The 12726-nt window shown below is 43.2% G+C and overlaps 1 protein-coding gene across 2 annotated transcripts in view; it reads right to left on the bottom strand.

Annotated features, from left to right (window-relative positions):
- pemt (phosphatidylethanolamine N-methyltransferase) overlaps positions 1-8161 on the bottom strand; it is a 70880-nt gene extending 62719 nt beyond the window's left edge. The window contains exons 1-2 of one of the 2 annotated variants that reach the window (XM_062532402.1): positions 7926-8161; positions 6651-6758 (exon numbers count right to left, since the gene is read on the bottom strand). In XM_062532402.1, coding sequence (XP_062388386.1) covers positions 6651-6758; positions 7926-8003 — 186 coding nt within the window. In that variant the 5' untranslated portion in view covers positions 8004-8161. Of the gene's footprint in view, positions 1-6650; positions 6759-6896; positions 6972-7925 lie in introns of those variants that run through there. The other variant, XM_062532403.1, reaches the window with a different exon arrangement.
- Between the last annotated feature and the right edge of the window lie 4565 nt (positions 8162-12726).

The following is a 12726-nucleotide window of genomic DNA, read 5'->3' on the forward strand; positions in this document are numbered from 1 at the left end:
TAGCTTTCGGTCGTTAGACCTTCATCAGGCAGGCAAGCTTTAAACTTTTTTGCACAAAGACTTGAAGTGTGCGGATTCTTCTTTAAAATATCCAGTTTACTCTTAATCCTGCATCCCACACGGATGAGCGGTGATTTTTTCTTTTTTTCCTTTAAAAAAAAAACTAAAAAATTTGCAGCAAAAAAACACGCGGGTCTGTCCATATACTGATCAGATTGACACTGAAAGATTTGAGAGGCGTTTTCCTCATCATGTGTGTGTGGCCAGACAGCATGGACATGAATGTGTGGTTCTAGTGAAGGCTACATACTTCTCCTTTCCCCAATGACTGCTGCTCTACAGCTGCTTAACAGAGATGATGATGATGTGTGTGTGTGTGTGTGTGTGTGTGTGTGTGTGTGTGTGTGTGTGTCTATGTGTTTTGGGTGTGTACGTGTGTGTTTGTGTGTGTGTGTGTGTGTGTGTGTGTGTGTGTGTGTGTAGGTGTGTACCATGTGTGCGCGTTGTGTCCAGACTGAATGTGTGTGAGTGCATGTGTGGTGTTTAGTTTAGGGACACATGCCCACGACTCATTCCAGGAAAAGTCTGGGCCACACACATTTTGATAAATTCCCAGTACTGGGACTCTGAATCCGGCTGCACGCTCTACAGCACCAATAGGCTATGTGCACAAAGGGCTCGTTTTGGGCATGTTTCTTTCCGGTAGAGCCAGGTGTGTTTGAACCTGCCGTCGTTGTTGATGTAAATTAGTGTCTACACGGACCCGGTTGGGTGCTGCACCTAGTGAATCAGCACGTTACGATAAAGAAGGACTTATGTGTGTATTAAAATGGTTATTATTGGGCAAAATATATATTCAGTATCGGAGTGAAGATGTAAGACGCCAAATATAACAGAGGATGCCGTTACAACACAGTCAACACTCCACCCGAAATAAATGAGCAACTGGAAGAGCCTTTCGTGCACGTACAGTAAGCTACTGTAAGAGTCCTCATCTTCTAAACAGCACTAACATCTGTGAGAGGCACTCGGGAAGCCTTAATGCGAGATCAGATGGCATTTAATATACCCAGCCAGAGCAAGTACGGCACTCAAACTTTGCACTAAGTGCATAAGAGTGAAATGAGGAAAGTGGAAATCTCACAACTGGAGTCACGACTTCGCCCCTCTCTCCTCTTTCCCCACAGAGAGCCTCTATGAATAAAGCATCTGAGATCCACACATGCAACCGACGGCGCCTGGCTCGACCCCCCCCCCCCCCCCCCCCACACACACACACACACACACACACACACACACACCCCACCCCACTCCTCCTCAACGGATACCTGCTGAGCGTGTTTCCAGACCCCACACCCACTAGTAACCTACTGCGTCAAACTTCCCCATGGAACAGGTTGCATAACGCACACAGCCAATGGCGTGTCCCTGTCTGACTTCGCACTCCCTCTGCATACCCCCCCCCCCCCCCACACACACACACACACACACCACCACCCCCCCATCCTTCACTCCACAACACTCCACTTGGCCAGCCTGGCCTTCTGAATATCATCAGCATGTTCTGATTGGCTGTTGTTGTGGGGTGGTGGTGGAATGGAATCCGTCTCTGACTGCACAGAGAGCCACTGTTACAGTCTACAGGTTGGGTCTGGAGCAGGGGACATGTCTAATGAGCCACTGTTACAGTCTACAGGTTGGGTCTGGAGCAGGGAACATGTCTAATGAACCACTGTCACAGTCTACAGGTTGGGCCTGGAGCAGGGGACATGTCTCATAGCCAAGGTCCGTAACAGCTTTGTTCTTAAAGAGACACTATGCAACTTTTTCATAGTCATAAAATCGCTTAGAAATCATTGTTTTGCTTGACTGACCAGTTTCATCGAAAACAGTAATATTTTCCTCCCGCCCCCAGTGTCCCTATCCGCTATTGCAACCTTGCAGTTTGTTCAGGAGACGATCGTTCCCTGTTTACATCTGGAAGGCTGAGACGTAAAGAACAAGAAGAACCACGCTTGCAATTTATATATTTATATATAGCCTTAGCCTATACAGTGAGGAGAACATGTATTTGATACCATGCTAAAGTTGACTAAAAAGAGGAATATAAAATCATCATTTGACAATTGATCTTAATGTCTTAATTCAAAAATTGAGTAAAAATAAAACCGCTAACTACCCCAATTTTCTTTGTGAATGAAGAATGTTTCGTAAATAAATAAATGTTCTTCCTAAATGCTAGGGGGAAGGAAGTATTTGACCCCCAATGTAACCCTATGGGAATTTAACACATAGGGTTAACATTGGGGCAGGCAGATTTTTATTTTTTAAGGCCAGCTATTTCATGGATTCAGGTTATTATGCATCCTGATAAAGTTCCCTTGGCCGTTGGAATTAAAATAGCCCCACGTCATTACATACCTTTCACCATAGCGAGAGATTGGCATGGTGCTTTTTGCAGTAGGCCTATTAGCCTGTTTGATGCTCATTGAGCTCAATGCAAATCAAACAGGCTAATAGGCCTACTGGAAAAAGCACCATGCCAATCTCTAGCTATGGTCAAGGGTATGTGATGATGTGGGGCTATTTTAATTCCAAAGGCCAAGGGAAATTTATCGGGATGCATAATATCCTAGATCCATGAAATAGCTGGTCTTTAAAAATAAAAATCTGCCTGCCCCTATGTTAACCCTATGTGTTAAATTCCCATAGGGTTACATAGGGGGTCAAATACTTCCTTCCCCTAGCATTTAAGGAAAACATTTATCTATTTACGATACATTCTTCAATCACAAAGAAAATTGGTGTCCTTGGCGATTTGATTTTTACTCATTTTTTAAATTAAGGCATTAAGATCAATTGTCAAATGATGATTTTATATTCCTGTTTTAGCATGGTATCAAATACATGTGCTCCTCACTGTATATATTTATATATAGCCTTAGCCTATATACAGTATGTATAAATATACACGCTAAAGCTGTCGGGGAAGCTCTGCAGAGAAATATGCAAGCATAAAACGAGCGAAAATGAAAAAACGAAACCGAAACTTAAGATGAAATCGCCAATCCTGCATAGTTCTTCTTTAATTCCTGAGGTAAGTCTGCTGGCCTTACAGGGATAGGAGGCTACACCTGAGGGGGCATGTACTGTAACTGACGCATTCGGAGGGTGCTATGTGCTGTGGCGTCACTGGTTATAGCACCAGTAGCTACTGTATTCAGGTCCATGCACCCTTGGGGACCACGTTCAAATCCATTTCTCAATCCCACCCCAAGCCTAACTCAATTACTAGTCTCCAGGTGTGCACCTGCCTACAATGACTCACAATCGTAAAATCACAGACCTTTTCCAAGAACACACACAATGCTGAGTCCTCTGTGTCCTTGGCTGACCTCCAAAATAGGCCTACATCATGTCCACATTACCCAGACATCCCCTTAAAGGTTAAACACACTGGAACATGGCAGCTATATATAGGAAAATAACTACTTTATGGCCAAAGAGCATCTGGTTAGGAGATTACCATATGTCCTGCTAGAGGCTAAATACCATTTCGATGTCTGAAAATATGGAAGTGTTTGTTTTAGGGTGAATCTTAAACTTGCAGCTGTGAGTGCAAGCACTCTCGACCTCGGGTAACCCCCCTCCTAATCTGAGTGGATGAGGACACAGTCGCCTCACATGGCATGAATCTGATTGGCCAATATCATCAATATGTTCCAACCCCAATTTTCCAAAAACTCCAATGTCAAAGCAAAGTGTGCTGTCTTTGGGCATTACCTTACAGCTTTCCACAGCACCTGGAGAACAAAACAACACATACCACTGCTTTCTGCACACACGACACGACTAGCGAGGTCAACTCGGTTCTCACCGTGGCAACAAAGCAACCAGAGCCAGTATTAATATTTACATGACCCTGAGAGTCGACTCGGGCCCACCCCAGCGAGAGCGAGAGAGAGAGAGAGGTGCTCAGGGTGCACAAAAGGCCCGGAGGGAAGAAGAGCCCTCACAGAAGGAAAATAACCTCAATTGGAACAGTTGCTTATTGTGAAGGGGGCGTACAGTATGACGGTGGCTAATAATTTGACTCCCCGAGAAACGGCGAGCTCTTTTCATGTGAGGGGCGATCACAAAGGGCGGCTCACACAGAGGGCCCATTATGGGCGTTACGTAATCAGCAGGAAGGCAGGTGTGATTCAGGGGCAACACACTCTTCACTGTGTTAGCATACACTGTTTGCTCGACAGCACAATGACTCGTCATATTTTTTTTTACCGGAGGGAGGATGGGTCATAATAACACACCATGGGTATATGCTGAAGGAGACGGGGAGGTCAGGGTTGATGCCAACATGCTTTGACATATCCTACAATACTGTATACATTTTCATTTTTATATCCAGAACAAATTAAGAGACCACTGCACCACATTTTTTAAATTCAAATTTGCAGTGGTCTCTACTGTAATATTGTACCTACTGTAATACACCACAAGCCTACGGCCTTTTTCAAAATCAAAGTGAAACCAAATTCCAGCCTCTGCATTCTGAGCGAGAGTTCTGAATAATCATGATTAAGATATGGTTCCCATCTGGAAGGACAAGTATTTTTTTTAAGTCATGTGAATGGATACACACCCAGGCAGACGGATGGACGGACAGATCACAACTACAGCTGTGCACAGTGTCCCGCAAGTCATCATTGCCTTTGGACAGTTTCAGCCGATCAGAAATTGGACTACTTTAACATGATATTTTCTCCTTTTTTATTATTATTTCTTTTTTACTTTTTATTTGTTAATTTCTTTTGCTGTCCGTTTTGTGTGTCTTGGTGTCACAGGTACGCTGGCGATTACGCGCTCCGTCCGGCATCTTTTGTCTTGCGTCATCTTGCTATTTTGTACATTTGAAGTTCATTTCATGATGTCACGGGTACGCTGGCAACTACGCCACTCCGTTCGGCACCTTTTGTTTTTATGTATCAATGTCTCTGTCTTGTGTGTACAACGCTTTGGGTTGCACTCTGTGCATGTTAAATGCGCTAAACAAATAAACTGACTTGCCTTGACTTGACTACATTATCCTTCAACAATACCCAGAGAGCCAGTGTAATAATGCATTCAGCCTACATTAGCCATGCACCAATATATCACATCCGTATCAGCCAGTATCCTAGCCTGACCAGCCAGACCCACATCAAGTTGTAGGGTCTGGGAACTCACCATAGGCAGGGCTCAATCGGAGGGGTGGGATAAACAGTTGTCTTTCAAATTCCCTCTCCGCAATAGGATAACGCTAAACGAATCATCGTCTTGTTTTCAAGTAGCAGGATGCGTAACCTTCCCTCTCCACACAATAGGATAACGCTAAACGAATCATCTTCTTGTTTTCAAATAGCAGGATGCGTTACTGTCGCAACTTCTGGTCGCATGTCAGTCACCATTAAGTTAAGCCTGCCCACCGACTATACACGTTGTGATTGGTCCGGCCATTCTTCAGTTTCTCAGCTCCCTAGCTCTATGGATCATGCCTAAAATGCCCCGCCAGCCCAATTACATTTGCTGCCACTAGGGGCGTCTAGATTTCTAGGCTACCAGTATCCACCTTCATGACTAGTATTGGCTATCGGCAAATGGCAGTGGCTGTTGTGCTATGACGGCCTGAAAGACAGTTTTGATGAATGTTTTTGTTTCCAACAAAGAAAAGTAATTAAACAAAGAAAAAATATTGATCGTTGGCCAAAATGTTATTTTATCATCAGCCAAGCATTTCACAATCAGCGCATCCCTATACATTGCATTTATCAATTAAAGAGTTCTAGAAGTTCAGCAAGTGTCCAATTTTTTGAGCATGCAGAACATGTGTTTAGGTTTGGGGATAATGTGTAAGGTTTATGGTTAATGAACAATTACTTACAGGTAGCTCGGAGTTACCAGTAAACTGAGTGAACAGGTGTTAGAGGCCTACTGCATGTGTTGCATAACTCCTGACGGTTCTCTTTTTACGTAACAGAAAATTGAAATAAACTGTTCCAGGGGAATGGGATTTGCATTGGCTATAAATGCTGCTGTCACAGACAGAGGAACACGGCGACCTGCCATTTACAACAGACACACCCCCCCAATGGAGCACAAAATGACTGCTGAGCAGCTCGGCTATAGCCCTGCGCCATAATGAAGAGAGTGGCATTAGGCAGAGGACCCCGGAGAGCAGGTGAAAGCCTTTCACAATTACTGAAATGATTGATTCCTTACCATGACAGCAGTCAGCATGGAAGGCTCAAGACTCACTGCATGAACGCAAATGACGAGTGTGTGTCATATGTGTGTCTGTTGTGTGTGTGTGTGTGTGTCTGTGTGTGTGTGTGTGTGTGTGCTGTATGCACACAAATGAGTGTGTGTCATATGGGTATGGGTGTGTGTGTCTGTGAGTGCCATATTCACTAAATTGCTGCCTCCTCTTAGCAACTGCAATTCTATAACAGTGCCTTGAAACAAAAGCTCTCTCTATATTTTCTCAGTTGAGTAACACTGAACTTTATGTAATGATGCATTACGCTGGTGTGAACCACCTGATTGCTGTCAGGTCAGGTCAGATGATTCGGTGAACTTTCCCACCACGCGCACATACAGCGTGCGTCACTCACCACATTCCAGAAGAAAGGGTTGAAGATTATGGCGATCACAGCGACGCAAAACCTGGGTTCCAGCAGGTCCACCAGCTGGAAGACATCGGACAGGACGGACATGTCCACCTAAGAGGGAACAGAGGTCAAAGGTCATCTCGCCAGTGTAACTTCAGACCAGCGCAACACAGCTGAAAGACTCAACAGATGCCTAAAAGAGCAAGTGTGTGTGTGTGTGAGCGCATCGTCTGGGTTTGGCACACCTACATCCAGAGGAACTTGGTGTGAGATCCATCATCTGGGTACACCATGCTAATAATGTACTCTAAAGTTCAACTCTCCCTTGTGCTCTCTGTCAGTGGGTTAAAAAATAGACTATGTTCCATCTAACTAGATTTCTCACATTTGGAGGTAGGCTATCACACAAGACATCCTGCAAGACCAAGAACTGAGAAGATTCTTCTCGCCTCCACAAACCACACATTTGAAACTAAATTAGATTGGATCTCTCTCCAAAACATGCTTGATGTTAACATATGTCATCTCAAAATATCCCATAGGAAGGAGAGTACACGTCTAGTTTTAAACACCAGAAGCAGTGGGCTAACTGCTACTGTCACAGGAAAGACTGTTGAAGATGGAAACTGGAGGTGTAAACAACTCCCACACATTGAGCGTCACGCAGCCTCCAGGACAACAAGGTTGGTTTCCATATGCGCTGAAGAATAGACTGTAAAGGGCTGTAACCAAGGATTCTTCATTACTGACTGACCTGTTTGGTTAAACTCTGTGTAGCCTGTCTGCAGTTGTCACATAGGCTATTTGCTTTGGTTAGGTAGGCCAGAGGAAAGTGGGCGAGCGGGCCGATGGGTGTGTTTATATCGCAATGTGGACTGTGGAGCTGTGTTGAAAGGTTGAAATCAGACAACATGGGAAAACGCTTGAGGAGATTGAAAGACAGCAGCTGAAAACAGCCTAGCCTACTCAGCTGACTAGGCTACTTCTACCGCTAATACCCTTTGTCATTAACCAGACGATTACTTCAAATAAAAAAAAAAGCTTTGTCCTGAACTGTCACTCCTTCGAGCAGGCTTATCACGCGGCCACGGAACCATGGCAACGGCAAGGGGATGAAGACGTAAACAACTCGTTACGGCAACATATAACTTATGAAGCCAATGAATAACAAACACGAAGCCCGCTAATAATTACGTTACAAAGGTTTATTTGCGATCATTTCATTGTGCAGCATGTGCAGCACCAGCTAGTAAAGCACTTCTTGACTCAGGCGGTTACCTTGGAGTAATCCACGTTGTTGAGTCCTCCACAACAATCCAAGACAGTATCCTCAGATCTCTTGCACGCGCTGCTCATTAAATTAGCGCGGGTATGACAGCACAGGGTTGTACTTAAGTATAAATCACGTTAAAATTAATGGTTATTTAAAGCAGTAAATAAGAAATCAGTTTGAGTTCTTATCACGACTTAGCTGACAATTCAGCAGACATGACAGTTTCCCTTCGACCTCTGGAGTACCCTGGGCATTCTGGGTAATGAAGTTTACATAGCCTAGCTCTTACTGTTAATTCCATCTCTCATGTCTTGTAAATGTGGATAGGCCTATGGCAGCAAAGGGGATTTTTTTTACAGCTTTTTCTAAAAGTCAGTCAAATTAGGAAATAATTTGTTTCTATATTGTTCTGTTTAAACTTTAGAAAACCAGACACGCATGCCCAATATAGCCTAGTTTTTGAATGGCTGCCTTTTGTCTGTCTTTCTTTTGTCCTGTCTTAGGCTATATGCCTTAAAGTCTCTTTCTATTCTATTCTGTTCTATTGTATTGTATGTTGTGTTATGTCTTATACTGTATAGGCTATCATGCCTGCATGGGTAAATTGCCCCTCGGGGATAAATAGCCTAGTTTTTAATTGAATTGAATTGCATAGCCTGAGCCTTCAGAAAACATATAGCATACAGCTCCATACAGGCATCAGTGTTCTCATTTTTGGCCAGGTTATGCAGAAGGTTATAGCTAGATTGGCTAAATATTTGCAGGTATGCCATGCTGTCATTGTCATAAGTGAGAGTAGCCCTGAGTGGGCCTAGCTTAGAGAATAGAAGAGTTTAAATAATAGTTTAATAAGTTTAAAAATAGAATTGGAAAACCAAAGAGAGAGAGAGAGAGAGAGTGTATGTGTGTGTGTGTGTGTGTGTGTGTGTGTGTGTGTGTGAGAGAGAGAGAGAGAGAGAGAGAGAGAGAGAGAGACTGAGATAGAAAGGGCCAATATGAGTGTTTTGACATGAAAAACAATATTGTCATGTCAGTCAATTGAAAATTAGTTTAGTAACTGAAAGTCCTATAACCATAACCTAAAGAGAGGACGGTGTGTGTGAAAGGGTTTGGGTAGTTGCAGAAATGGAACATAGGGTGTATTAAATAAATAAAATGCAATAACTTCTGCTCTCTCCTATTCTCTTCATTAATAAAACATGTTGACAACCCCAGCTCCACGTGTCTGGATGGCGACCCTCCCTCACCCACTAGAAGCCCCCACCATCCTCCCTAACCACCCCATCCACCACCACCACCAGCCCCCTCCCCAACCCCCCCCCCCCCCCCCCCCCCCCCCCCTGCCATTAGCCGTCTGTGGCTAAAAGTGGAACCAGCTCTCTCCTCATGATGGACAGAACATTCCTGCCTGTCGCGCCCTAATGGAATGACATGATTAAAGCAGAATGAGAATCACACCGAGCGGCACATTAGCCGAAGCGAGAGTCGGTAGTCGGTGGCAACGCGAGCGAGCGAGGGTCAGACAAGAGCCTCCAGATGCATTTAGCCACCCTGCTGCCGGCGTGGGTTTCACGCGGCACGGACAGCACAATGCATCTCAATCACCCATCTGCACACTGCCGCAGGCGTCGGGGAGGTGCGCTCACAGCCAATCAGGAGGCCCGAGGCAGGAGCCATATACCTCTCAGCAGGGGCACACCTGCGCTCGGCTTGATGACTTCCAGCCAAGACCTGACTCTGCAGTGCCATGCTGCTGACTTAATGAGACTCGCTTATAGGATGATGATGATGGTGGTGACGATGAAGGTGGTGGCAGGCTCAGGAGTCTCATCAGTCAGTCTCAGAAATTCAACCCCTAAGCCCCCCACCCACGTCTAAGACATTGACCAGTGGAAGAAGTGGGTTTATATATAGCAGGGATGCGGAGCACTGAGATGTCGGTCTGATTGTTCCCCATCACCGCGATCCCTGGGTGGCCACTCTACATGCAGGTGCACAGCCAGCAGGAGAGATATTAGCTTGTTAGAAGAGCTGCATGTCACAGCTAGGGGACTGGTAAAAGAAAAAAATCTGGGAGCGTGAATGGGTGGGTGGATTTGAGAGCAGCCATTTTATTCCGAGCTGTGTGTGGTATCTCTGGGATGAAGATGCCACTGATAAGGTAGGTCCTCACCAGTGACTGCTTATCTGGTGGGGAATTCTGAATGCAAGCAAAATTAAGATGGATCCAGACACCAAGATGAACAAAAAGGGATTCAAATATACATGTGAACGTCAGCAACAGCCTACGAGAGAGACGAGGATGCAGCACATCCTGGTGTGCCCAGTCTGGTGTTCTCATACAGAAAGCCGTGTAGCGAGGACAGAGACAGAGCAGTCAGTGACCCCCACGCTGCCTCAAGCTGAAGTCTCCAGGGGTGCGTTTCCCAAAACCATATAATTGCAAATTGCTTTGCAACCAACAAAGTTACTAATTTAGTTATAGCCACTATGGTTTGGGCCCCAGGGTAGTAAACCTGCATCTTGAATGCAACGGCAAGGAGCCAAGAAAAAGCTGACTGCCATGTCTGAGTGCCAAGAACCAGGCGCACTGCTATGCCTGCCAGTCATAGTGTATACTCAACAGTAGTGATGCCACTCCATCACAAGCAAATTACCAGTGGCGTGCCACCGATTTTGTAAATCTAAATGGACATGCATTATGCATGCATATTACTTACATTACAAACAAATAATACATGTATGTATTCTGTGACATATGTGTTATGTTACACTCATAAGATTGTGTGTGTGGTGAGGGGTGTTTTTATCTGATTCTATACAGTGTTTTGTTTGCAGATGAAAAAACGAATACTTGTGAAAGGCTAAAGGGAGAGAGTGACAGGGTAAAAATAAGAAGCAGGAAGAGCTTCATTGATAAAAGTCGGCAACAAACTCATCAGGGGAAGTAAAGAAATGTAGCCCATATTTAAAATACAGGTTTATATTCTAAACTTGTAAGGATCCAAGCCCCAAAGGAAATGAATTCCAACATTTGGGGAACCATCCGATGTTAGTCACTTCCTCAATCTGAAAGGTTTTTTTTTTTTAATGTTCAATATTTAAGCAGCTGTTGCCACAGTTACTCTTACAATTATGACTTTCTCATTATAGGGTCATTCCACCTCAATTCAACGGATTTTAGAGAAAATTTCTGCTTGACCATCTCAGATTTGCTTCAAACTTTTACCATCTAAAGAGTAACCATTTAAACTAACTTAGCCAAAATATTAGATCGGTATACCTAATACATCCAGAGAAAAACATTTTTGAACATGGTACCCCCCTTCTGATTTTTGGCACATTGGCGCCCTCATCTAAATCTGCAGCAAAGTTCAGATGTCATTATCTCAAAAAGCGTTCAAGCTAAAGACTTCAAATTTTCTGTGAATAATGATTGCTGCCTATAGATTCCACATATTCATTCGTAAGTCGTATGTGTTGACACTGACTGTGTTTCAATCTTGTGAAATCAGAAGAAAAATGGCAGATTTCTTTCACACCCCCACATTGGGTGCCCCATTACACCATTTGTAAACAAAATGTTTGGCAAATGGTTATGTCTCTCTACAGAAGTGTTTAAGCTGTCTTTGAAAAAGTAATGAAGAGGTGTCTATATTGCTTTTTTGTTGGAAGTATTGTAACACAAAACTGAAAAACAATCAATTTGGATAATATTGTATCTCCCCATTACAGAGGTATGACAAGCTATACCAATGAATTGAACACATCTCCAGAAAGAGTATGGAATGGGCTTTCAGACTGTGAAATTTCAAGATGGTATTATGGCTATGGTTATTGAAATGTTATTTTTGAAATATTGGTCTACTATAACAACACATTGCTGATATCCATGAACAGTGACATCTAGTGGCATTAAATAGTGACAGCAGCAGTTTATTTCGGAAATACAGGAAATATTTTATTAGTTCATCACTCAGCAAGTAAATGAAAATATAAATGTTTAACAGTATGAGACATAAACATCTGATACTCAGGAATAAGACAAGGATATGAAATCATTAAATAATAGCACAAAAAATCAACGCTAATTGTTGTAATAGACCAATATTTAAAAAAAAAAATTTTAATAACTGCAGCCATAATACCATCTTGAAATTTCACAGTCTGAAAGCCCATTTCATACTCTTTCTGGAGATGTGTTCAATTCATTGGTATAGCGTGTCATACCTCTGTAATGGGGAGATACAATATCATCCAAATTGATTATTTTTCAGTTTTGTGTTACAATACTTCCAACAAAAAAGCAATATAGACACCTCTTAATTACTTTTTCAAAGACAGCTTAAACACTTCTGTAGAGAGACATAACCATTTGTCAAACATTTTGTTTACAAATTGTGTAATGGAGCACCCAATGTGGGGGTTGAAAAAAAATCTGCCATTTTTCTTCTGATTTCACAAGATTGAAACACAGTCAGTATCAATACATACGGCCTACAAATGAATATGTGGAATCTATAGGTAGCAATCATTATTCCCAGAAAATTTGAAGTCTTTAGCTTGAACACTTTTTGAGATAATGACATCTGAACGTTGCTGCAGATTTAGATGAGGGCGCCAATGTGCCAAAAATCAGAAGGGGGGTACCATGTTCAAAAACGTTTTTCTCTGGATGTATTAGGTATACCAATCTAATATTTTGGCTAAGTCAGTTTAAATGGTTACTCTTCAGGTGGTAAAATTTTGAAGGAAATCTGAGATGGTCAAGCAGAAGGCATTTGTTGAATTGAGGTGGAATGACCC

The sequence above is a fragment of the Sardina pilchardus genome, chromosome 3 (genome assembly GCF_963854185.1).
Source record: "Sardina pilchardus chromosome 3, fSarPil1.1, whole genome shotgun sequence".
Lineage (NCBI taxonomy): Eukaryota > Metazoa > Chordata > Actinopteri > Clupeiformes > Clupeidae > Sardina > Sardina pilchardus.